This window comes from Falco peregrinus, chromosome 12 (assembly GCF_023634155.1).
Source record: "Falco peregrinus isolate bFalPer1 chromosome 12, bFalPer1.pri, whole genome shotgun sequence".
NCBI classification, from domain to species: Eukaryota; Metazoa; Chordata; class Aves; order Falconiformes; family Falconidae; genus Falco; species Falco peregrinus.
The window spans coordinates 2,423,264-2,444,931 of record NC_073732.1 but is presented as its reverse complement, the minus strand read 5'-3'; the positions used below and the strand labels follow the sequence as shown (position 1 = coordinate 2,444,931).

The 21,668-nt window shown below is 51.2% G+C and overlaps 1 protein-coding gene across 1 annotated transcript; it reads right to left on the bottom strand.

Annotated features, from left to right (window-relative positions):
• Positions 1–150: 150 nt before the first annotated feature.
• On the bottom strand, positions 151–21,272 carry KY (kyphoscoliosis peptidase). The gene is made up of 12 exons (XM_005241112.2): positions 21,140–21,272; positions 20,035–20,097; positions 17,768–17,830; positions 15,594–15,668; positions 15,375–15,416; positions 14,655–14,705; positions 12,571–12,653; positions 12,097–12,205; positions 9,245–9,362; positions 3,539–3,727; positions 2,772–2,962; positions 151–1,700 (listed from the first exon to the last, which is right to left on the bottom strand). Exons 1-12 carry the CDS (start codon positions 21,270–21,272, stop codon positions 799–801), a joined length of 2,019 nt encoding a protein of 672 aa, XP_005241169.1. The 3' UTR covers positions 151–798.
• Positions 21,273–21,668: the final 396 nt, after the last annotated feature.

Here is a 21,668-nt window from a genome sequence, read left to right as displayed (position 1 = left end):
TTGCATAGACAGGTTGGAGTAAGGGGTGATTTTTGAGAACTTTATTCTCCACTTCAGTGTACTTTTAGTTATGGAAACACCTATATGCTTGAGATACGGTTACAGTGTTAATATTGCAGAGTAAGTGTTTACAATTCAAATACTCTAATATAAAAAGGTAAAAATGATTTTGTTTATTGTATTTAAGAGCCAGTGTAAAAAGTAATTTCGCAGTATCACTTAAATTTGTAAGACAACGAAGTGCACGAGAAAACTTGACGCTGTATCTTCTTCCTAACACTTCTCTTTCCTGGGACATATTTTGCAACTTGACTAAAGATATACAGAAACTTGGTTTAAATATTCTGAAGTTCCTCATGTCCAGTATTGCTGCTCAAAGCCAGGGTGGTGTGCTTTCTTCATCCTGCCCTGTAACTAGGTGGATTCTTCTTGGAGTAGCCATTGTAAGACTTTTCTTATGGTCCGTATCTCGGAAGCCAGCAGTCGCTGCTGGCACAGAATGACCTATGGCCAGACAGTCAGTTGTTTTCTTCAAAATGTTTGTCTGGACGGTATTACTGGAACATAGGTGAGGGTTTTACTGAATTTCTTCCACTGCTGCTCCCTTCTTAACAGGATTTTCTGCTTCTTTGAACTTCTTTGAGCCCATGGTCTTGCAAAAGCCTGCAAGTGTTGTCCTGCATTCATTGAAAGAACAGATTTGATCAAGAGAATGAGCGATCTCCTAAAGCTGTACGGGTTTAGGGCACATTGGAAAGGTCGGTTCATGCCGGTGAGTGATCGAACAAGGAAGGGGTGTTACTGGGTCTCGACTTCGTATTTCAGGACGTGTGAGTAAAAGCTGTGGTTAGCGTTCTCGTGCACCATCACGAACACCTCTCTGCATCCTGAGGTGTTGCAGGTTCCCTCCCAGTAGCCTCTGCTCTGGGTGAGAGGGTAAGCGTTCTCCGCTTGAACTAGCACCTTCGCTATCCCGTGCATTTTGAGCTTAAACTGAACGTTGCGATTTGCCGGCAGCAAGCCAGAGAGTGGCTCCAGTATTTCGTAGTCTTCCACCCACTTGCTGTAACTCTGAGGGAAAGCTGGCCACTTCACTTCGGTGTTCAGGCAAGTGATGAGGTAGTTGAAGATGTAGTCATAATTGCCAGGGTCTGACTTCTTCTTGGCATAGATTTTCAGAACAAAGTTCCCTGCGTGGGGAAGGTGGATCTTCAACTCAATTTGGTTCCCACGACGGATCTGCATGATGTGCCGCCTCCCCATATCCTCTGTCAGGCTGCTGCTGTCGGAGTGCAGCGAGGCCAAGACGCTTATGTCTTTGCCCAGGGTGAAGGTGACAGAACACCGCCCGTCGTTGGTGGGAATGATGGGGTCGGGGTGTGACGGCCTCAGGAACCCTTGCCGCTCCGTGAACCAGCTTGGCCCAACAGGCTGGTGCAGGTCCTTTGGGAAGCGCATGGCTTTGTCCACAGACTTGCACTCTACGACGTATTCTAACACACAGCTGTAGACGTCTTCTGAGGCTTTGGAGGGCTTGGCAAAGATCTGCAGCTTATGACTCCCTGTCTTCTGTGGGTAGATATCCAGCTTCATTCCATGTTTTTTCAGAGTCATTAAACCGTGTTCGTCTGTTCCCTTCAGCTTAAACGTAAATAACGTGGCAGAACGGCAATCCACTGATACAGAGGCTTTTCCATTTACTGTGAAATACAAAGGAAAAGAAAATGCATAGGAGTTTCAGTAGATTTTTTGCATGTACACCCTGTTCTGGGAAGACTAATCTGTCCCAATAAATTGCTGCTTCTCTAACAGTAAAATAAAGAGCTGTAATTGACAGGTCATAGCTTGCCAGCTGTCTGCGTAGCTCAGCGGCCCCCAAAAAGGGCGCATGAAGAGTGGCCTTTGTTTTGGAGATGTGCATTTGTCCTGTTTTGATATACACTGAAATGGAGCTGTGGTCCTATAGAATATGAAAGCCTGTGTGAGCTATCATTGAAAGTACTGTCAGCCCGTGTGCTCGAGAAGAGCTTAATTGGGTGTGATTAGACCTGATTGCTAGTCCAGTAGCTGTTCCAAGAAGCTTCAGAGGGAAGTGCGGGAACCCTCCAGTATGCAGATATGAGATAATCTACCTCCCTATGAGCCTGTTCCCAAACAGCTTGAAGACAGCGTTAAGTCCTAAAATGTTGTTGCCTTTTAAGTCTGTGTTCTTAGCATTCATAAATTAGCTGCCTAGTTAAATTCCTGCAGCTCTTAAAATCTGAGGAAGGTGATCTTAAATGGGCCCTGGAGTTCCGTGGGGTTACCTGAATAGTTTTATGTTGAAAGAGCTGCTGGGCTTACTCGGCGTGCTCAGTATTGCATAAAGAAGTGCCTGTTTATGCATTGTTCAGTAATTCAAACTTTCAGAGTGTTGTAAAAGGTTTTAGTCTCATTTCCAAGCCAGAATTGCTAATATATAATAGAAATACTTCTGATTTTGCAGCAGTGATGCTGGCTGATAGAGTAACTCATCTTCAGCTGCTGACTGAAGCTTTGTTTTAGACCCAGGGCTGCTACAATTTTTCATGGCTTGAAAAAAAAAAAAAAAGAGGAAAAAAAAAAGAAAAAAGGGGATAAAAAAGACCTTCCTCTGCCCCAAGAGCTTTGAGTGCGTTCTGCTTGCCAGAACCAAGCTGGCAATGTCATTCACTACACGCACAACAGTGTGTGCTGGGTGGGGGGCTGCATAAGCAAAGATGCTCTGCAGCTTCCCCCCGGCAGGGTGTTACCTGTCTGGATGACAGCTGTCTCCGGCTGTGCCGTCAGCAGGCCCAACATGTAGAAGTTGCTGTTGTGCAGCATGTTACTCTCAAAATCTTTCAGCGTCAGTGTTGGTTTAAGAAGCTGCCAGTTACTGTTATCTGGGAAGTGATTGTTAATGAACAGAGCGGGGTGAGTCAGAAAATAAAACTCATTGTACCTGGAAGGAGAAGGAAGAGATGAAAGGAAGATGAGTAATTATAAATAACTAATGCTTCCCCTGCACAGTGGCGGTGGTTTCAGCAGGAGGAAGTTGGAGTGTTTTGGGCCGCTGAAAAACCGAGACCGGCGGGTTTGAAATTCTCCAGGCAGAGAAGGAGCCTGAGGCATTGGTCTTCCATTTCCAGGGCAAATGCTGAGCTTTTGGATAAACCCAGGGTATTTGCACTACTCCCTGCAACCACGGGCTCCTGAAGAAAGAGGGAGGCACTGCTTGTTGTTGGAAAGTGTGGAGGCACCCTGGCTCAGGCAGCTGAAAGCCCTGGATCAGGTGCCACGTAGCATTGCACGAACTGAAGATGTGATAAGCAAAGTTTGCTTTTAGCAGTTTCGCAGCTTGCTGCTCAGGGCCGCTGCCTTTCTACAGGCACCTGCTCCACCCCTTGTCTAGGCAGCTCAGGGCTCTGGGTCTTGCGGTGGGATCTAAAGTTTGTCACTGGTGGTTGTGCCAAACCCATCAGCTTTCCTTCTGCCTTTGGGGTAGGTTTGTGTATTAACGTAGAGGATGGTTCTTTACCTGAAGGTGAACTTGGTGAAAGAATCATCGACAGAACCACTTCCCCAGGTGCTATCGAGTAAGTGCCACCTTCCATCAAGGTAGACTGCGTTCCAGGCATGGTCGGAGTCCCCCGTAAAGGTCTGCCCCATCTTGTACCCGTACCCCTTAGAGTATCCCGAGAGCTTCATGCACTGGATTCCTGCAATACTAAAAGGAAACAGTAAGATGCAGCAGGACACTTCTGTTTTAAACCTCTCGGCGTACTTTTGTGGAAGGACAGAAGGAGGAACGAAGTCTGGCAGACTTCAATCCTGTGGACCAGCTCCGTCAGCTCCTCAGGTGCCTCCTTGCAGCTGAGTCCCAGGGTGGGCGTTTAAATGTCCGAAGCGTGTAAGCGTGCTTCTCTCTGAAGATTCCCAACCTCTGACCCTGGGGGCAGGCTCTTGTGCTAAATGCCCAGGTTATTGCACTTTCCAATTCTTGTAACACCTTTGCTGTTAGCTGGGGTGGTGTATTTTTTTAATAGGAGGATCTTTGCACTTTGTGCAGCTTTCCTCGGGCTGCCGTCCTGTACCAGCCTGCTGGCGCGGCTGGAGACAGGCGAGTCCTCCCCTCTGACCACTGACATCGTGTAGAGACTGCGCTGTGCTAGCGAATGGCTTCGTGGGGGGTGGGCATGCGAGAGTAACCCAAGGGAATGACGCCCGGGGTGTTGGGCAGGGGCCGATTTTTCTTGTAGCCTTTGCCTGGGGACTTGGAGAGAGTGTCCCACTGGAGGAAGGGGCTTTGCTCTTCCTGTTTTTGCATATTTCCTCTTTCTGATGCACCTTTAATTCAGCGCTGTTAGAGGAGGTTGACAAAGATGAAGTGTGCTTAATTGCTTTCTGTCTTGTTACTCAGTGGAATCCCTTTGATGCTGTCCACAATTAGCCCGTGTAATTATAAATTAAAAGTGCGTCTGTTCATGCTTGTGTTCTCTCTGTGCCGGTAGGCCTGGTGTTTGACACCAGCTGAGATATCGTAGACCTCACGGGATAGTGTATGCTGATTTAGTTTCCTTAAAGAGTGAGCTTGTGCTTGCCCAGGGTACAAATGATTAAATCATCTATTTTTTATTTATTTTTTTTTTAAAAAAGAATACCTGGGTTGATGTGTAAATAAGATTTAAATAAGCGCTGTGTTAAGAAGCTCTCCGCTGTTGATAGCAATGGATTCTAACTTTGGCATCTTATTTCAGCATTAATTTAAAATTGCTTCACTTAGAGGATTGTCTTTTGCGTAGGATGGTATTGACATTTTTCTTCTCCATTGAAAAGTACGTTAAATGGAACAGCTAGCTTCAGTAATAAACTGTGCATGCTTCAAGAGCAAGATTGTCTGCATAATGTGGGCTGAACTCAGAAGAAAAGTGATATTTATGGGGAAGATAATTAGCATGGCTGTTAAGAAGTCGAGGTCTGATAAACAGATACGGGCTGTAATTGGCAGTGCAGTAATGCTTACAGGGAGGGCTGCTTTTTTCACGGAGGTGTCGCGGGTTTAAAGGGAAGGTGGGCACTTCAGCTTCTCATGCAGGCTCGCTAAACTCAAACCTGGATGTCTTTGTGTTACTTTGTTGTTTGATACTCTTTCTTTAAATTCTTAGATTCTTGCATAAATTCTTTAAGAAAGACTATCAAAAATAGGTCCACAGCTGCAAAGGGCCGATGGAGAGCCACTGGGAGCTCCCGCTGGGCAGCCTGCAGAGAGAAGGGAAGGTTCCATGGAGAGGAGAAACGCGGCAGCGGCCCATCCCCGCTCGGGGTGGCCAGCGCAGAGGAGGGAGCGTGCCGGCCAGCTCTCGCTTAGCCTGGGCTGTTGCGCGGCCACGCGAGGCACCGCCTGTCACGCGAGGTATTCAGAACGGACCGGCAAGCCTGGCAGGAATGCCGCCGAGGAACCTGGCGTTGCAGGTGGTCTGTAAAGTCTTTGCCAGCCCGCAGTCGCCTGTGAGCCAAATTCTAACGTGGAGCTGGGCAGTAAATCTGGAGCAACTCCACTGACAAGACTGGTGAGAGCTTGGATTTACATGGGGTAACTGAGACTAGGAGCTGGCCCGGGAACTTTAAGGAAGATTTGATCCTAGGAGCTTCAAAGGGGCCTAACAGGAGCTAAGTACCAAATTCCCACTAATTTCATGGGGATTGACGTCTAATCCTTCTAGGCTTCTTTAGACATTCTTTTTAGCTGGGATATTCAGAGAGAACATTAAGGGACAAGTTCTGCCCTTCGTCCTCTCTGTGCTCTCACTTACGGTGGACATTAGCAAAGCAGCAAGAAGAGCTTGTGCTGGGATGTGTTCTCTAATAACGGACAAACAAAAACCCAGGCTGAGACCTCCTGTAAAAGAGCAGTCCTGCACTGGTGAAAAGACTTACGGCGTCTGTTCTTGTGTAAATGACTTTATATAGATAAATTAACCAGACAGAGAGAAGATTGAAAAGATCTCCAGAAATGCTTGAAGGGGCAATGTGATGGTAGAAGATGACCTAAATACAAGGTGGACTAGAAGAGCTGAATTAAGAAACAGTTGGCAACATCTGGAGTGCCACGTTCAGCTCTGGGCCCCCCAGCATAAGGAGGCCATGGACCTGTTGGAGCAAGTCCAGAGGATGCCCCAGAGATGGTCAGAGGGCTGGAACCCCTCTGCTGTGGAGACAGGCTGGGAGCTGGGGCTGTTCAGACTGGAGAAGAGACTTTACAGCAGCCTGCCAGTGCCTAAAGGGTCTGACAGGAAAGCTGGAGAGGGGCTTTTTACAAGGGCTGGTAGCAACAGGACAAGGGGGATGGTTTGAAACTGGAAGATGGGAGATTTAGACGGGACATTAGGAAGAAATGTCACCAGAGCAGCTGTGGGTGCCCCATCCCTGGCAGCGCCCAGGGCCAGGCCGGACGGGGCTGGGAGCAGCCTGGTGCAGGGGAAGGTGTCCCTGCCCGTGGCAGGGGGGTGGGACTAGGTGATGTTTAAGGTCTGTTCCAACCCAAACCATTCTGTGATTCTGTGATCTGCTTGGTGCAGCAAGGAGGTTAAAGGCTGCATTGCTTTTCTGCTTCAGAAAGAGTAGGAACTAATCTGGATCTTGCTACAGGTGTCACTGGAATTCAGTGGCACCTTCTTCCCTTTGATTTCAGGTTGACTTTGATGATTTCATCTAATGAAGAAACAAATCTGGCTTCTCCAGAGGGAGACAGAATGGTTTGTACTTGTGGTAGGTAGGTGTACTCTCCTGTGCCTGAAAAGAAGGAAAGCTACTGACTATAGAAAACAGGAAAAGCAAGAGGATGTGAAACCTGGATTATTTGCAGACTAATTATAAATAAGGAGCAGCCAAGTGGTCAGGTCCACTGTAGGGAGTGGGGTCAGCTTTGCTCGTAAAGACGGTGCTGAAACTCTGAAGTGCAAATAGTTGTTTTGCCTTCATTGTTAATTCTGGTAGGCGAGTTTCTCCCTGAGTCCAGGCTGCTAGGTTTTGCCCTAAACTGAATTCATGAATTTCCCCTCTGATTCACTCGGCCACGCTGCCTCCTCCAGTTTGGTTGTCAGCTGAGAAGCCAATTCGTGATAAATGCTGCTAAAATATTGGTCGGGAGCCTGTGTTTACATTCATTGCTGTTACATCTGATGTTTAGAAACTGATGTTTTGTGGCCGGCTTCCCACTCTCCGTGCCCACCTTTCCTCTGTGACAGGAGTCTGCTAACGGGAAGAAGTCTGGCTGCCAGAGCTGTGGTCGGAGGTGACAGTGTTGTGTCTGCAACAGGAACTCTTCTCGCCGCTGGCACGGGGACAAGTAGGACTCAATCAGTGTCAGCTGCTGACTTCAGCAGGGCCCTTGGGGAGACTCCTGGGGACTGGCAAATTGGGTTGTTTGTGGAAGTTGCTTCTATGAGAGCCAGGTAAAAAAAGGCACCTTAAAGGACCTTTTTTTCACCCAAAACTTGGCTCTGAAAAAATCTTTGTATAAGACTGCTCTTTGTCTCTTGCCTTTACGCTTAGACTCAGCACAATACTTGAATGGTGCACAAGAAGAAGGGATGCAGAGATCCCCTTGTTGGAAAGGATTGGTGTCTTTGGTTATATTTCTCAAGAAAAGAGATAAACATTTAGCTAATATTTGACAAAAGTGATAGGCTGGATGACTGGGAGGTTTCCCGAATGACAAAATGAGTATTCAACCCGGAACTGAGGAATTAAGAGTAGATGAACAGAGCCTTTAAATAGTGAAAGATATCGTTGGAAATATTAATGTTTTTAATGAACTAAACATATGCTTTTTAATGAACAGTTGCAAATTTCCCCTACTTCTAGCTGCTAATAACTGTTCCATAAGATGCAGTTATAAATTCATACTTCATCATCCTGTTTCTTTATTTTACTCTTTAGGAAGCAGGATCTGATATGGTGGGATATGTCATTGGTTGGAAGCATTCACCACTTTAGCATCTGGCACAGGATTATTTTTTTTTTTAAATCTGTCCTTTTCCCTGTAGATTTTGTTTGTTTCATGGTGAAAACCTTCCCAGATCTTTTTTCCGTGGTGTGGAAAGCCAATTAATAACTGGTCTTTAATTTTCACAAGCTATCTTGTAAAGGGAAGCTGCTCTGCTGAGAAGGTGCTCCCTGAGAGAGCCACCTCGCAAGCCCACGCTCTTAGGAAAGTACATCATCGTCGCTTTCTGCCGCTAGGAATCCCCTTCCAATTTTGTGTCTGCGTCATCAGGTCGAGTTTCCTCCTCCTGGACAACACTTCTACGTAAGGCTGGTCCCAAACTTGCCAGGTACCGTCCTGCCTTCACCACCTCTCTAAGCCAAACTATTGCATCCAGCTGGGAGAGGCCAGATGCTGCTCCTTGCTGTGGTGCTTGGGGGTCGCCTTGGGCAACAGGCACCTCCTTTCTTTACTGGGGTGGGGAAGCATGAGGGAGCAGGGATTTGCGCTGCATTCGTCTGCGAGGCACCTGCGCTCCCTGCCGGGGGGGGCTGCCTCTTCTGCAGCGTGGCTTTGTGACCGTGAAGTCCTGCTCTGGGGGGGAAATCCCGCTCCTTCATGCAACTCATCCCCAGTGAAGTCAACAAGTTTTTGTAGGCAGGAGAACGGGTTTTAGTCATTAGATGCCGACGTAGCTATTGAACGGGGATTGCAGTATTGGCCTCCGCGGTGATGCACCTTGAGACTGACCGCAGAAAACGGTGTGGGGAGTGTGGGGCTGTGTCCCTGCGGTGCCTCGGTGGTGGGGGCAGAGGGCATCTCCAGAAGGTTCTGGGAAAGCTCCTTCTGGGGCTGTGCCTACCTCTTCCACGGGAGCATGTTGGAGACGACAGCCCTTCTTGTTTAAGTCTTGCCATGCTTTTAACCTTCACATACAGATACTCAAAGGAAAAACCTGGCTTCTTCTAAACAAATTAGCTCTGTGTTTTCATCTGCCATTATGTTAATGCAATGCGAAGCTCAGCAGATGGCACAAAGTAAATTATGCTGGGGAGGGGGGCTGGGTGGAGGGAGTGGAGTAGGAAGCAAAATTGACCTTTCTAGGACTTGCTGTTTTTCCACAGCATGGTCTGAAAGCTAAAGTTCCACGTCCTGCTTAAAGTCACATCAGTCAATGCAAAGGCAGACAGAACAGGCACAGAGATGACAATGAATGTTAACGCTCCCTGGCACTGGATGTTTCTGAACTTAATTTACCTGCACATTTGTTCAAAGAGCCCAGCGTATCCCTCACAAATGCTCTTCCCCATCTGAAGCACATCTATGGGTTTGCTCGACAGCTGGCTTTTGTTATGGTAGCCCACTACGTCGTATTCTGCGGGAAGGAACACAGACATAAGTTCATCCAAAAGCCTGAGGCAGTGGGATCGATGGGCAGCAGGAGCAGCGATTGCATTGCTTTTCATCTCCGTGAGCGCGAGCAAAGAGAAACAAGCGGCAGCCGTGGCACCTGCTGCACGAGGATGTCACGGGGCTGGGGGCAGAGGGACAAGGTCTGTCGCTCGCCACCGCTTGTTCTGAGCCTGGGCTGAGGTTCAGCAGTTGAATCTGAAGGGGAGGAAAACTGCTTTTTGTTAGAGAAAGGAGGCCTCCCCAGGGGCTCCCTCATGTGGGGGGACCTACAGTCCCAGGACTGAAAGAGTCCTTAACTGGGGGGACTGGGGGGACCTACAGTCCCCGTAAAGAACAGAGCTCTGCATGCGAAGGAGTTGGGCTTGTGTTAGTGTCAAAGGAAACCATGGAGCTTTTTGCACTCTTTACAGGCAATTTGCATTAAAAATACCTGGAAAGTATCTTGTTGGGAAGTACCCGAAATGATTTGTTGCTAGTGAGTCATTAATACCTGGAAGCGTAGGAAATCTTAATTTGTTTGAATGAATGCAGAAAAGAGGCGCAGCAGGGTTCCTTCAGACGGAGCTTGAGGAACTGGTCTGGGAAGGTCAGTTCAATACTGACCAACCCTGGCCATGTCCATAACCTCTTTCTTAAAATACAAACATATTTTTCTGACAAAGCTCTGAGGAATGCTGCATCAGCTCATTCATCCTTTAATGCTGTGGAAGAGGAAAAAACCACTGGCACCACGCTGTATCTGTGCTGCAACCGCTTGGCTTTTACAGAGGGGGCTCGGCTGCCGGGGGGCTGGCTCGTGGGGCGGGGGGAAGGGCTGGCGTTCTCCACCTGGGCTGCTGGGCCACCAGCAAAGCGGCAGGGCACTCCGAGGGGTACGGGGAGCCAGCTGGCTGCATGTGGCTTTATGCTAGAAATGATAGCTAAAATAATTCCTTCTGGTGCTACTGCTGCATGGAGGAGCAGTCTATCACAGGCAGGGAGCTGGACTGGGTGGGAAGGGACGCCCAGGGAGCAGCGCTCTCACTTCAGATCCAGAGAGGGAGTTTATACATCAGTGCTCCTCCAGGAGAGACACCTTGCGTTTTTGTGAGCCGATTTAAATTCCCAGCACTGTGTTTATTTCCCATGCATGTAAACAGGGGTCAGTCTCTGCAGGAAGAAAGGAGAACAGGGGCCAAGAGGACGTGAAAAATCGTGTGAGTTGATCCCTGGCATGTATGCCGTGATCAGCGACAGCCCGTGAATGTGTGTAAGGTAAACGGAGCGACTCCAACCAGACTGGCTGTCCCGGGCAGGACCTGGCCCGGGCCGTGGCAGGCAGAGGGGAGTTAACAGCATAAAGACCGAATGATCAGCAGCCGCTGGGAGCTCGGCACTGGGATGAGTCAAATGCTCAGTTTCAGGAAATGCTGTGAAATCAGCAGTCTGCATATTTAAGGGCAAGATTAAAGTTGCTTGGGATTGACCTAACTATGCTAACCATGCAGCTGCTGGCAAAGCTCTGCTGATCTCAGTAGGCGTGAGATTAGGCTTGCCCTTCCAAAACTGCTCTTCTGCTCTCCGTCAGCTGGCCCGTCCAGCCAGCAAACTGCACCCATCAGGATGTGTAAGAGGCGAGGGAAAGAATAGCTGTAGTTCTCTCCCTCTGCCCCAGGAGTTAATGGGAAAGAAACATTTCTGCATATGCTATTCAAAACGCCATCAAGTTCTGCACCCATTTTACCCCCACAAAGGAGCAAGGCACCTTTTGCTCCCTCTGATGTGCTGGACTGGAGAGGCTACAAATGCTGCCTCCTCCTCCTTCCTCGTCCTCTTCACATCTCTCGGTTATTTCTGAAACTCTGGTGTTGCTTGGGTTGGGGTTGGGTAGGAAAGGGCAGGGGCAGCTGCGTCATTGCAGCTCTTGTGCAAGTCGGAAGGGTGGCACGCGCGGGCAGGGGCGGCGATGGCGCAGGTGGCAGCCCGCGCTGTGAAAGCTGGCCTCTCTGCTGCGCTGGCGTGGCTGGTGGGAACGCACTTAGGGACCAGCTGGAAACTGGAGCGCGGGACGTGTCCACAAAACACAGGGGCAAAGCTGGCGACGAAACTGCCCAGAGACTGCCAGGGGCCGCAGGGCACCTCCCGCTCAGCGCCCGGCTGTCCAGGCGTGCAAGGGGTGGTCTGCTGCCCAAGGAGGAGCTGCAGAAGCAGCTGTGATGACACCGAACTGGGCAAGGCAGCTGGATGGTTCCTGGTGGTACCTACGCTACGCTGAGACCATCCTGGAGCGAAGGCACCAGCAAGCAGAGTGTGCTGGGAAGGGTGGCACAGGGGTTTGGGACGGTGGTGGAGATGAAACCTCTGCTGGGGTCGGATGCCTTTGAAGGTGACAACCAAGCCCCTGGTGCTTGGCAGCCTGGCTTCATGCTTAGGTGATAGGTGCTTGTATGGTTACACCTTTGAGTAAGTCAGGTAGGAGTTACAGATTCATCACGTGGGAAAAAATCCTTTCCACACAAACCTTGTCAGGCCTGGCAGTGCCCGGAGAGGGACTGTGGGAACCTCCGAACATGCTCCTGGATAAACATCCCCGGTACGCCTTCCTCCCGCTCGCCGCGTGAAACTAACCCACCCGGTGTGCGGGAAGCTGCAATGGCCGCGTAGCGTGCAAATTGTCATATGCAGCCTTATCTTCTCCACTGCAGGTCTCAGCCTACCTATGTGATGGCATATCCACATCCATATGGCTCGGACTTTTTCCAGATCAGTCCGGGCTTGTTTGAGCAGGGCTTTAACGAGTTCCTCTACGCTGTTCTTGACGTTCACCTGTTTGTGAAGAGAAAGCATTGCAAGACCGTGGTGAAGAAATTGCTGTGGTAGGTCTCCATGCCTCCCTGCTGCCTTGTTCTTCTGAAGCCAGTGAGACCCCACCTGCCAGGAGACTGCTTTAACACAAGCTCTGTTAAAAACAGAACTACAAAGCTGTAGTTCCAGGTTTCAATGGTTTCCCTCCTAGATTGGGATCTGTGCTGCTGCTCTTTGCAGGGAAATGGTTTTTCAGTTGTTTGGGAGGTTCTGAGGCGCTTGCCCCGATGGCTGAGGCTAAGCTGGCGTTAGGGCTGGTAGCTGGGTTTCAAGGAACATCCCTGCAGGGGAGCTGGGAGGAGGACAGAGGCAAAAGCAAGACTTACTTTTAATGCGTAGGCATCCAGCTTCTCAAATTGCTGCAGATCTACTGGCATGGATTTCAAAGAGGATTTGTCCCATGGATATGCTGGGAAGAAATGAGTTGTCATTGTCTGGGGAAGGGAGGGGATATTTTTCCTGGCTTGAATGAGGGGATGCTGCAGAGCCCCTGGCCAGCCCGCAGAGGCATCCATCAGCGGGTGCTTAGGGAGCAGAGGACACGAGGGCACTCGCAGAAGGTCCCTGCCAGCTGCACAGGAAGCAGGAGCCATCCTGTCTAGTCTGGGGTAATTTGGGCAACACTGGAGTGGGAGGTGCCCCTGCATCTCTGGCACCGTATAACAGCATAGAAAATCCCGGGACGCTGTGTGGAGGTGCATGAGATACAATGCAGAAGTCCCGGGGAAAATCCGTGCTATGGAAGCCCTGGCAAAAACATGACTTTAAAAAAAAAAAAAAAAAACAACCAGAAAAGAGCGGGGTTTCTCCAGTAGTTTTGCTGAAAGCGATGACTGTTTTGTGTGGTAAAGGGCCGCGATTCTGCCTGAACGCAAACACACGAGGAACGTAACACGGGGAGCGGCCAGACTGAAACCGGTGTGCCTGCCCCCCTGCCTGCACTTTGCAGGCTCTCTGCTCCCGGCTCTACTCTGTGTGAACAAAGTGTTAATAACTTGCCCTAATTAATCCGATAACTTATTTTTTAACAGTCTTCAAATGAACTGACACCGTTCTCTCTCATCAGTGAGCCACCTGAGTGATGCAGCTATAGCTCGGAACAGAGATGTGTTGGATGGATGTCTCCCCTGGACCGCTGCCTGCTCAGCTCTGCCTTTTCTTCTGGGCTGGTGAGAGGAGAATTGAGCTCTACGGCAATCTCTCCCCTTGTCATGTGCTGTCAAAGCCACTGAGGACTAAAGAGATTCTTCTAGCTATCTCTGTAGGATTGTTATTTTGCTGGGAAAAAAGGATTTAAAAGAGATCACGAAGTGAAAATGCTGTTGTGTGACTCCCGGGTGCTGGGAGAGGTGAATGAATGGTGCCACAGAGCTGCTGTTTGCCTCCGGAGAGGTGACAAGGAGATGTGAATTGCCTTGGGCTGTGCGCGGGGGCACAGAGGCTTTGGCTGGTTGCATACTGCTTTATTTGTGACCCCTGGTAAGCAAGCAGGACACCCCTCTGCTGCCTGCTCAGCGCATGCCAGTGGGAGCGGGATGCGTGGGAGGCTCTGAGAGCATCCTATCCTGGTGGAGAAGCCAGCAGTGCTTCTGAAATCCATATGCATCACCTGCTCCCTCTCCCCAAAATGGGGCTCTGGCCCCTTTGCTGCCAGCTTCAGCCCACTGAAGGAGGTGGCCAGAAGGTCTATTCCTGACTGCAAAGGCGTTCGGTTAATGCGAGCCTTGCTTTTCTTGGAAACCTCCAGCCCGGGGAGGGGCCATGGGGCATCCTGCATCCTACATCCCGGTGGCGGTGCAGGCTGCTGGGCGGGATGCAGGTGCATCCCTGAGTCGGGCAGGCGCCTGCCTGCCAAAATCAGTGTGTAGGCACACAGCATCTGTTTCTTTAACGGCTTGTTTGTTTATCTCTGTTTTCCCTGAAAAGGGCTATTACGCTGACCTGAAGAGAGATAAAGCAGATTCATGCCTTTAAAGGTTCCCACTCTCTACAGCTCTGAAAATTACTTTTTGCCTTTTGGGAATGGGCTGGGTTTTTAAAATTGGTTGTCACTTTTTGTCTTTGTCAGGTTATAGCTGCACAGGCTCCCGCAGCTGGGGGGTCCGTGGTAGCTCAGGTCGCCCTGTGCCGTTAGGAAGCACGCGTCGAGCCTGTTTGCAGAGTGCCCTTCCTCGGCTGTGGGCCTGGGGGAGGTCTGGGGCTTGTGTGACGTTCCCAAAGCCACCCCCATCTGCCACCCTGATGAACACGGGGTTGGGAAGCTGGTGCTAACAGCAATTCAATCCCTTGTCTGTGTGCTTCCGTCTAGGCTTGCAGCAGGGCAAGCCCTGTGGCTGGGGCTGATGGGCTTCGTCGCTGGGGCTGCCCTGCGGTGCCACTAGCGTGGGGCCAGGGGACAGCTGACAGTTACCGTGCAGGTCTTTTCCTCCTGGCGGCCGTGGGGCTTCGGTCCTCTGGAAGCCTGGCAAAGTGGAGAAGGGAGCATGAGGAGAGCGGGTGTTGGCAGAAGAAAAAAAGACAAACAGAAATAAGTGAGCCTGGGGAGCAGGACTGGGTGGAAAAAGCTGGAATTGAGGCTTGTCTTTGCCCATTCCCTCGCGTTCGGACATGGATGTCAACACCCTGCAGAGCATGAGTGCCGAGGGCAGAGGGATGCAGCAAGCTGCCTGCACCGAGGGCAGAGGGATGCAGCAAGCCGCCTGGGCCGCCGTTCGCTCTGCATCCCCTCCCTGCCACCCTGTGGCTCTGCAGAAGCCACATTCCCCAGCAGTCAGACATCTCCTGTTCTAGCCTAAGGGCTGGGGACATCAAACCCCTGCCCACCACTCGGCCAAACCCCCCAGGCATGGAAGAAGGGAGAGCTGAGCTCCAGAGCTGTTAGATGATAACCCTGCAGAGAGCTGTGCGGCAGCTGGAGGACTTCTGAGGGACACTGTGGCCCCCAGAACGTCACCACCTGCTTTATCCTAGGGCCGGAGCAGGAGGAAGGGGAGACACCCTCTGCCCCAGAAGCAGAAGGATTCTGCTCCTTGAGCCCCCGTGGGGAGAAGGGAGCCTGTCTCCTCCTGGGAGCAACCTCCAGGGCAAGGGCTGGCTGGGAGACACGTGCCGTGGTAGAGCAGAACCTCACCTTTGTTGTCCTGACCTCTCAGGCTGGGCAGCCTCCGGGGACCTGCAACAACCCCGGCATGGTTAGTGCCGTCACCGTGACCCCGGCCCTGCTCGAGGGGCACAGTGTCTCCTCAACCCCCCAGGCTTCTTGCCCTCCCTACTTCCACAGCGGGAAGGATGCGGCCCCTTTGCCCTCCCGCCTGGACCCGCTCTGGCGGGCTGTGAAGCCGGGCTGTACCTTTTCCAAAGGAGAGTTTCCTCACGAGTTGTGGGGTGGTGTCCCTGGGGTGAATCTCCACCGTCACTTGGGTGTCTGCAAGAGATGATGATAAAAACCCTAAGAAAGGGAAAACTAACCAGGACGTGGAGGGGAAGGGCAGGATTGCCTGCCAGGGCATCGCTGAAGCCCACTCTTAGTTTTAGCAAAAGAAGCAACAGCTCTGGCGATTGTGAAGGGACAAAAGCGCTCGGTTTTCCAGGCAAAACAATGCACCCTGAAGATAAACTGTATGGTCAGAAAGCCTGTGGTGACCTCTGGTATAATTTGTAATTCTCAAAAAATAAGAGGCAGCCCGTTATAGCCTGACAGGTGATAAAGTGGATCATAAAAAAAACAGAGGTCCTCAGCGAGGATTATGCGGCAGCTTAAAAAAAAGGTTTATCACCATATTAAATAGCTCTTGATGGAGATACGGTAAGCAGAGAATCAATTTCTTTCATTGATTTTTCTTGGAACCAAGCAGAAAAATGCTCAGAGCTATGAAAATGGTTTGACTTGTGATACTGAGATTTTTGGCAGAGGCTGTTGCTTGTAAGAGGCAGCATCCTGGCAGAGCAGCTGCGGTCCAGGTGTGCAGTGATGCTCCAGAACAACCTCACACGGACAGCTGGAGGTCTTGTGTTTAAAGTTTCATAGAGGGAAGTACAAAGAGAAAAGTTAGGGAGCGTCTTATAAGAATTACCTGAACTTTTTGAAAGAGTCTGCATTTTTTTGGGGTGAGTATTTCAGGAGGTTTTGCCATCAGCGAGGTTCCCTGGAGGACCTCAGCACGCTCGTAGGCTCCCCGTTTCGGATCAGACAAGAGGTTACTTTGGAGACCAAAGGTCAAGATGTTAATGCACCTCAGCGCTGCCATCCAGTCCCGTTTGTTACCTCCTACAATTTTATCAAGAGTCTCGTGACATTTGGGGTTTTCCTTGAAAGGCAGCTAATTAGGTACGAATCTGCACTTTCATCAATGGGTAAGTTTTTCCGCAGCATTTAACTTCAGAAAAAGTTAAGTATCTCCTGTGATTAGGCAGAAAGATTCAATGGCCTTTAAACCCCAAAAGCAGAAGGCAAGAAAACCTGCAAGAACTATAAAAAAATCCCCTTTTAAATCCTAGACTTGCTCCAGTTCTGGGATGACTGCAGATATCAGCAGTGTCAAGATTATAGCTGGCTGGTGTATTTTGTCGGTTCATTTGAAGGTAAAATGAAGTTGTTTCTCAAAGGGACAACTTTGTGCAAATGGTATGTTTTCCTTAAGACTTTTATATTTTCATGAGTCCTTTTTTTATTTCTCAACATTATTTCTAGCTTTGGGGTTTTGCGGGTTTTCTTGCCAACTTCCACCTTCTCAGTTTTTCACCATAGATTAAAACTCTTTGTTTTCAAGAAACAAATTCAACGGTGAGGAATGCCTTCTTCCAGTAAGTTTAAAAAGCACTTAACTCATGAAAAAGTGTAATTCCACAGAATTTTTTCAAAGTGCTACATCCACTGCTTTAAAAACTAATGATGTGAAATGGTTACTGATGGTTTTATGATTTTTTTTTTTTTTTTTTTTTTTTACCATTCCTAATCAAGCTATCCTTCATGAAGGAACACTTGCCCTTCTCCTTGTTCTCTGTGGCCAGAGAAGTCCTTGGCCTGTGAGCGCTTTGGGTGCAGCTGGCCCAGCACCCTGCTCCCGTGCAGGGGTGGCTCCTTGCAAGGATCTACCCTGCGAAGGGACTTCTGCACCCAGCTCTTTTAAGCAAAACTTTCACCAACATTATTTCTTGCAGCTCCTGCCCCCTTCCAGCAGCACTGGAAGTACTGACGTTGGCAGGAGGACGCGCTCCCCGTGCTGTCTGGTTACACCTATGCCGTGCCTGGTGGTCGGGGGGGGGGTGGGGGGTGGGGGTGGGGTGGGGTGAGGGCCCAGGTGCTCCAGGAGCCACCTCCTTGCATCCACACTGAAAGACCCAAGGATTCTCCAGGCTTCCCTGGGATTTTTAATTCTTTATGATCATGATCACAAAATTGTTGGGGTGGGCTTTTTGTGCTCTTTTGGGGTGTTCTGAGGTTATTTTATTGCAGCAAAACTGGAGCGGGGACTGGCTGGAGCCCTGCTCTGAAGAACTGGAATCCCTTGGGTCGCCACTCACCTTCGTTAGCGTGGGGAGTCACGGGCTGCGCCTGCTTGCGGGGCTCCCAGGAGACTCGCCGGCCTGGATGCACAAAGGAAAACATCTCAGCGCCTCGAAGAGAGCGGACGCACCCGGCACGGAGGCGGGTGAAATCGGTGCCTTTGCTCAGCAGCGGAGTAAGTAACAACGCAAGAAGCCCGACCCGCTTCTCCAGCTTTGAAGCCCAGTTGCTTTGGGGCACCTGGAACTGCTCCAGAGGGATGCTCCAGCCTTGGGAAGGGTTGGAGTGGGTGCTGCTGCTCAGGGTGGGGTTAGGGTGCTTGGCCCAGTGGGTGCGTGTTTGGAGGGGTGGGTGGGAGGGAAGGGCAGCCTGGGGGGCTCGGAGGTGATGCGGTCCCTGAGTGGAAGCGTTGGTGTGGTTGTCAGGATCTCATCCTCATCTTCGCCTCTCCTCCCTGTGCTCTGGGAGCCCCCGACCCTCTCGGCGGTGCCGGCTGGCCCCGGGGTCCGGGGGGCAGAGGGAGGTGTGGGGAGCACCTGGCGTGCCCGGGGACCACGTGGTTGCAGGCGGCATAAATCTGCCCCCCGGGCTGTGCTGACAGTTAGCCAGGGCAGCCAGCAAATGCCAGGCGATGCTGAGCCCGAGCTCCCGCGCGGCTTTGGATGCTCCAGCCTTGCCGGAGGCGGGGTGGACCTTGGCCAGGGCGATCCCTCACTCTTTTTCAAAGTGTCATGGGATCACCGTCCTGCCAGGCACCAGAGACCAGCGCAAGGAACCTGGTTTTCACGGCTCGTCCCGAAGGCCAGATACCATTTGCACCTCGTGGCTGTGACAAGGATCAGGCCCATGAATGATGGGATGGCGGCGTGGCACGGGGCCGCAGCCGGTGTGCCGCGGTGGGGCTGGGGCAAGCCTTATGCAATACAGTTTGTAAATATTGTGGCAGCACCAGCTGCTCGGTGGTGTCAGAGGCTTCATCAAGATGCTCACACGGCTGATTAAAGGGGAATTTATTAACCCCTGCGGTGCTAGAGGAGCAAAGGCTCTGCCTGTTCCTCTGGCATCTGAATTCCTTCGTAAACCTCATGGGGATTTAAATTGTGCCTAAGGCAGGGCTGCGAGGGAAGGTTTCCTATGTGCATACTAAATACTCCTGCCATTAGTTCAGGGTTCTGAATGATCAACACTGTCCTCTTGCTTGTAATGGAGGTTCTGACTTGTGCTCTGCAGCCCCGGTTGCAGACCCTCTTGAGCATGACAGAGGAGCGAAAGAGTGTGTTGCATATTTATCTGCTTCCCAGAGTGGAGGCTTTTGTTATCTGGTGTCTGAGACCATCAGATTTATAAAAAAAACCCCAAACCCAAAGTTGTATCGTGCCGTGAAATATTGCTTGCTGACGGTCTGTGATTGCCATCCAGCCACCACTGGTTCCAGAGGGGCTTTGATCAGGGCTCTGCCGAGCATCGCGCTGGGCACAGCCGTGGCTTTTGTGTGCTGCTGTTGCTTGGCCTGTGGGAGCAAAGCTCCTGTTTGCTAGAACTAGAATCCCCTCTGATACCGGGAGAATTACCTGTTGTCTTGCTTTACCTTTGCCCCCCGCTTTTCTCTGCTAGGCACCACATTGGGCTTAGACTACCAGGAAAGTAAATCGGACGCTCTGATTCACCTTCACCTGGCTGCATGCAACCAGGGGTAACCTCTTCAGGTGTTCCTTCCGAACTGTTTCAGGGCAGAGGGGTGAGGAACGGGCAGGGGACCGTTCAAGCCTAGCAGCCGCACGGTTCCCGGGTCGCGATCGCACCTGCCTCGCACTCAGCAGTCCCTGAGCGGGGAGATGAAGGACGGACTGGTGGGCAGATGGGCTGAAACCCCAGAGGTTTCTTGCACCCCCCAGACTCTGCTTAAGCTGTGTGAGTGCTGGGGAACTCTCTGGAAGCTCTATCTGCAACTTGAACGATTTGGGGCACTGTATCACACCCTGCCATCAGCTGGCTGTGAAACGTAAGAGCTCTGTGCACCTGAAATCTGGCCAAGCTCGACGGCAGCTTGCAGGAGAATCCCCTGCAGGTGGCTGCGCCTGGGCTCTGCAGTGCCACCGACGGGCACTGGCCACGGGGCAGAGCAGAACTGGGAGGGGACATGGCTCCAGGCCCCATTGAAGCCCCCCAAAGCGCTGGGTTTTTTCAAGCATGCTCGAGGGGCACAGCTGGGTGCTAAATGCTAAATGCAAATGGGGTTTGTGTGCTGTGGTTAGTTTATTGGTACAGTGAGAAGATGACATACCGTTAAGGTCTCTCCCCTGAGACGGCTGTGATCTGCTGTTTCCATTTCCATCATCCTGCAAACCTATAAAACAGAAACGTGAGATTGGCAGGCTGTCCTCCTGGAGCGAGGTTCTGGCACTGCCTGGAGGCCAAGCACTCCAAAACCTTTCATGTAACCTGTCATTCCAGCTAAACACAGGTGTCATCGGGATCCACCTTCCCTGCCTCAGCTGCAGCGTTTGTTGCAGCCCCTGTTGCTGGAGTATGAAATACCAGGAGGAGGAAAGTGCAATAGTCCAGGTCTAAATGGCTTTGCTAGGGCTTGCTTCTAGCTGGGTAGTGCTGGGTGCTGTGCTAGGTGAGGCATGAACACAACTTCTGCGTCAGCTTTGCCTATCCTGGTTAGCCTGGAACTGGTTGTCTGAAAAATTTGGCTTTTCCTCAAGGTTTTAGGGCAGGAATACTACATTTTCTCCTTTTACTTCTGCAGGGAGGGTCCCCTTACAGTTGCAGAGCACAGCCTTAGCTTTTTGGAAAATCCCCTGAAGCATAGGAGCTGGGCGAGGGAGACTGTCCCAAACTGTAGCTATAAATGGCTCAGGGTAGTCATCCTTGGAGACAAAGCTTAGACACGCTTCAAACAAAACAGTTTTGCCCCTGTAGTCTGTTGTAGTAGGTGCTGGTCTGGGGTGAAACTGCTGAGTTCTCGCCCTGCTCCCCTCGCACAGCCAAGAGAGCCCGTGGAGGCATCTTGGGGCCACCGCGGGACAGAGCAAGGTGCAAACATAGTCCTCAGATTAGTATCTGTGCATCTGTCACCTCCTCCTGTCCCCTGGGTCGCACGCACCAGAGCCAGGCACCAAGCAACATGCAGCATGCACCGTTGCACGAGCGAGGGCTCTCCTGCACCAGGAGGACCCGCAAATGCATGCTGGGTTTCTACAAAAAAAAGTTCCAGGTCTGGGGTTTTGCAGCATGTCTGCAAAGGAAAAGAGGAGAAAGAAGGTGGGAGGGAAGCCCAGACCCTGCTCCAAAGCTGCTGCCTCGCTCCACCATCTACCAGGCAGCCGGTGCTGCACCTGCAGCCCTCCCCTCCCTCGCACCGATGGCAGGCGGGACGTTACCTGCGCCTCGGCTGCCTTCCGTCTGCCTCTCTCTCTGCCCTTTCTGCTTGCTGGCTGCCTCCTCAGGGTGGACAATAAGCAGCAAATTGATCGTTACTGCACTGGGATCTGTCTTAAAGTCCATGGTACCCATCAGAGCATGGCCAGGGCACCGGTTCTCCCGCGGAGCTGCTGCCGCTGCGAGCTGCCGTGTTTATTTTCCGCCCTTGGAAAGGCGAGCGCGCTCCCCCGAGCTGGGGCTGGCCCTGCCAGCTGCACCAGAGCGCTCTGCCAAAGCCGACCCTAATGAAGAGGTTACAAGTCACCTTTGAAAGGAAATCGCAGGAGGGATCCATTTCCTAAAGCAGAGGAAGGAGCTGCGTTTTGGCCGGAGGGGGGGGTCTGGTTTCAGAGCGTGCCCCCGGCTCCCCCTCCCCTCTCTCTGCCCTTTTCGGCTTTAAGCACTTGTCCACACTCAAATCCCCCAGCAGCACTGTTTGCTGGGGGGGATTCGCTTCCCAGTGCTGGCAGAAATCCTTAAAAGGCTTTC

Bases quoted from the DNA above. Each gene is read 5' to 3' on its own strand.
- KY (XM_005241112.2), bottom strand. From the start codon at position 21,272: ATGGGTACCATGGACTTTAAGACAGATCCCAGTGCAGTAACGATCAAT. The intron at 17,831-20,034 runs GTATGTCATCTT...TTGTGCATCCAG, and splicing joins TCAGGGGAGAGACCTTAACG to GCCGGCGAGTCTCCTGGGAG. The intron at 14,706-15,374 runs GTGAGGTTCTGC...CCACTTTGCCAG, and splicing joins GAGAGGTCAGGACAACAAAG to GCTTCCAGAGGACCGAAGCC.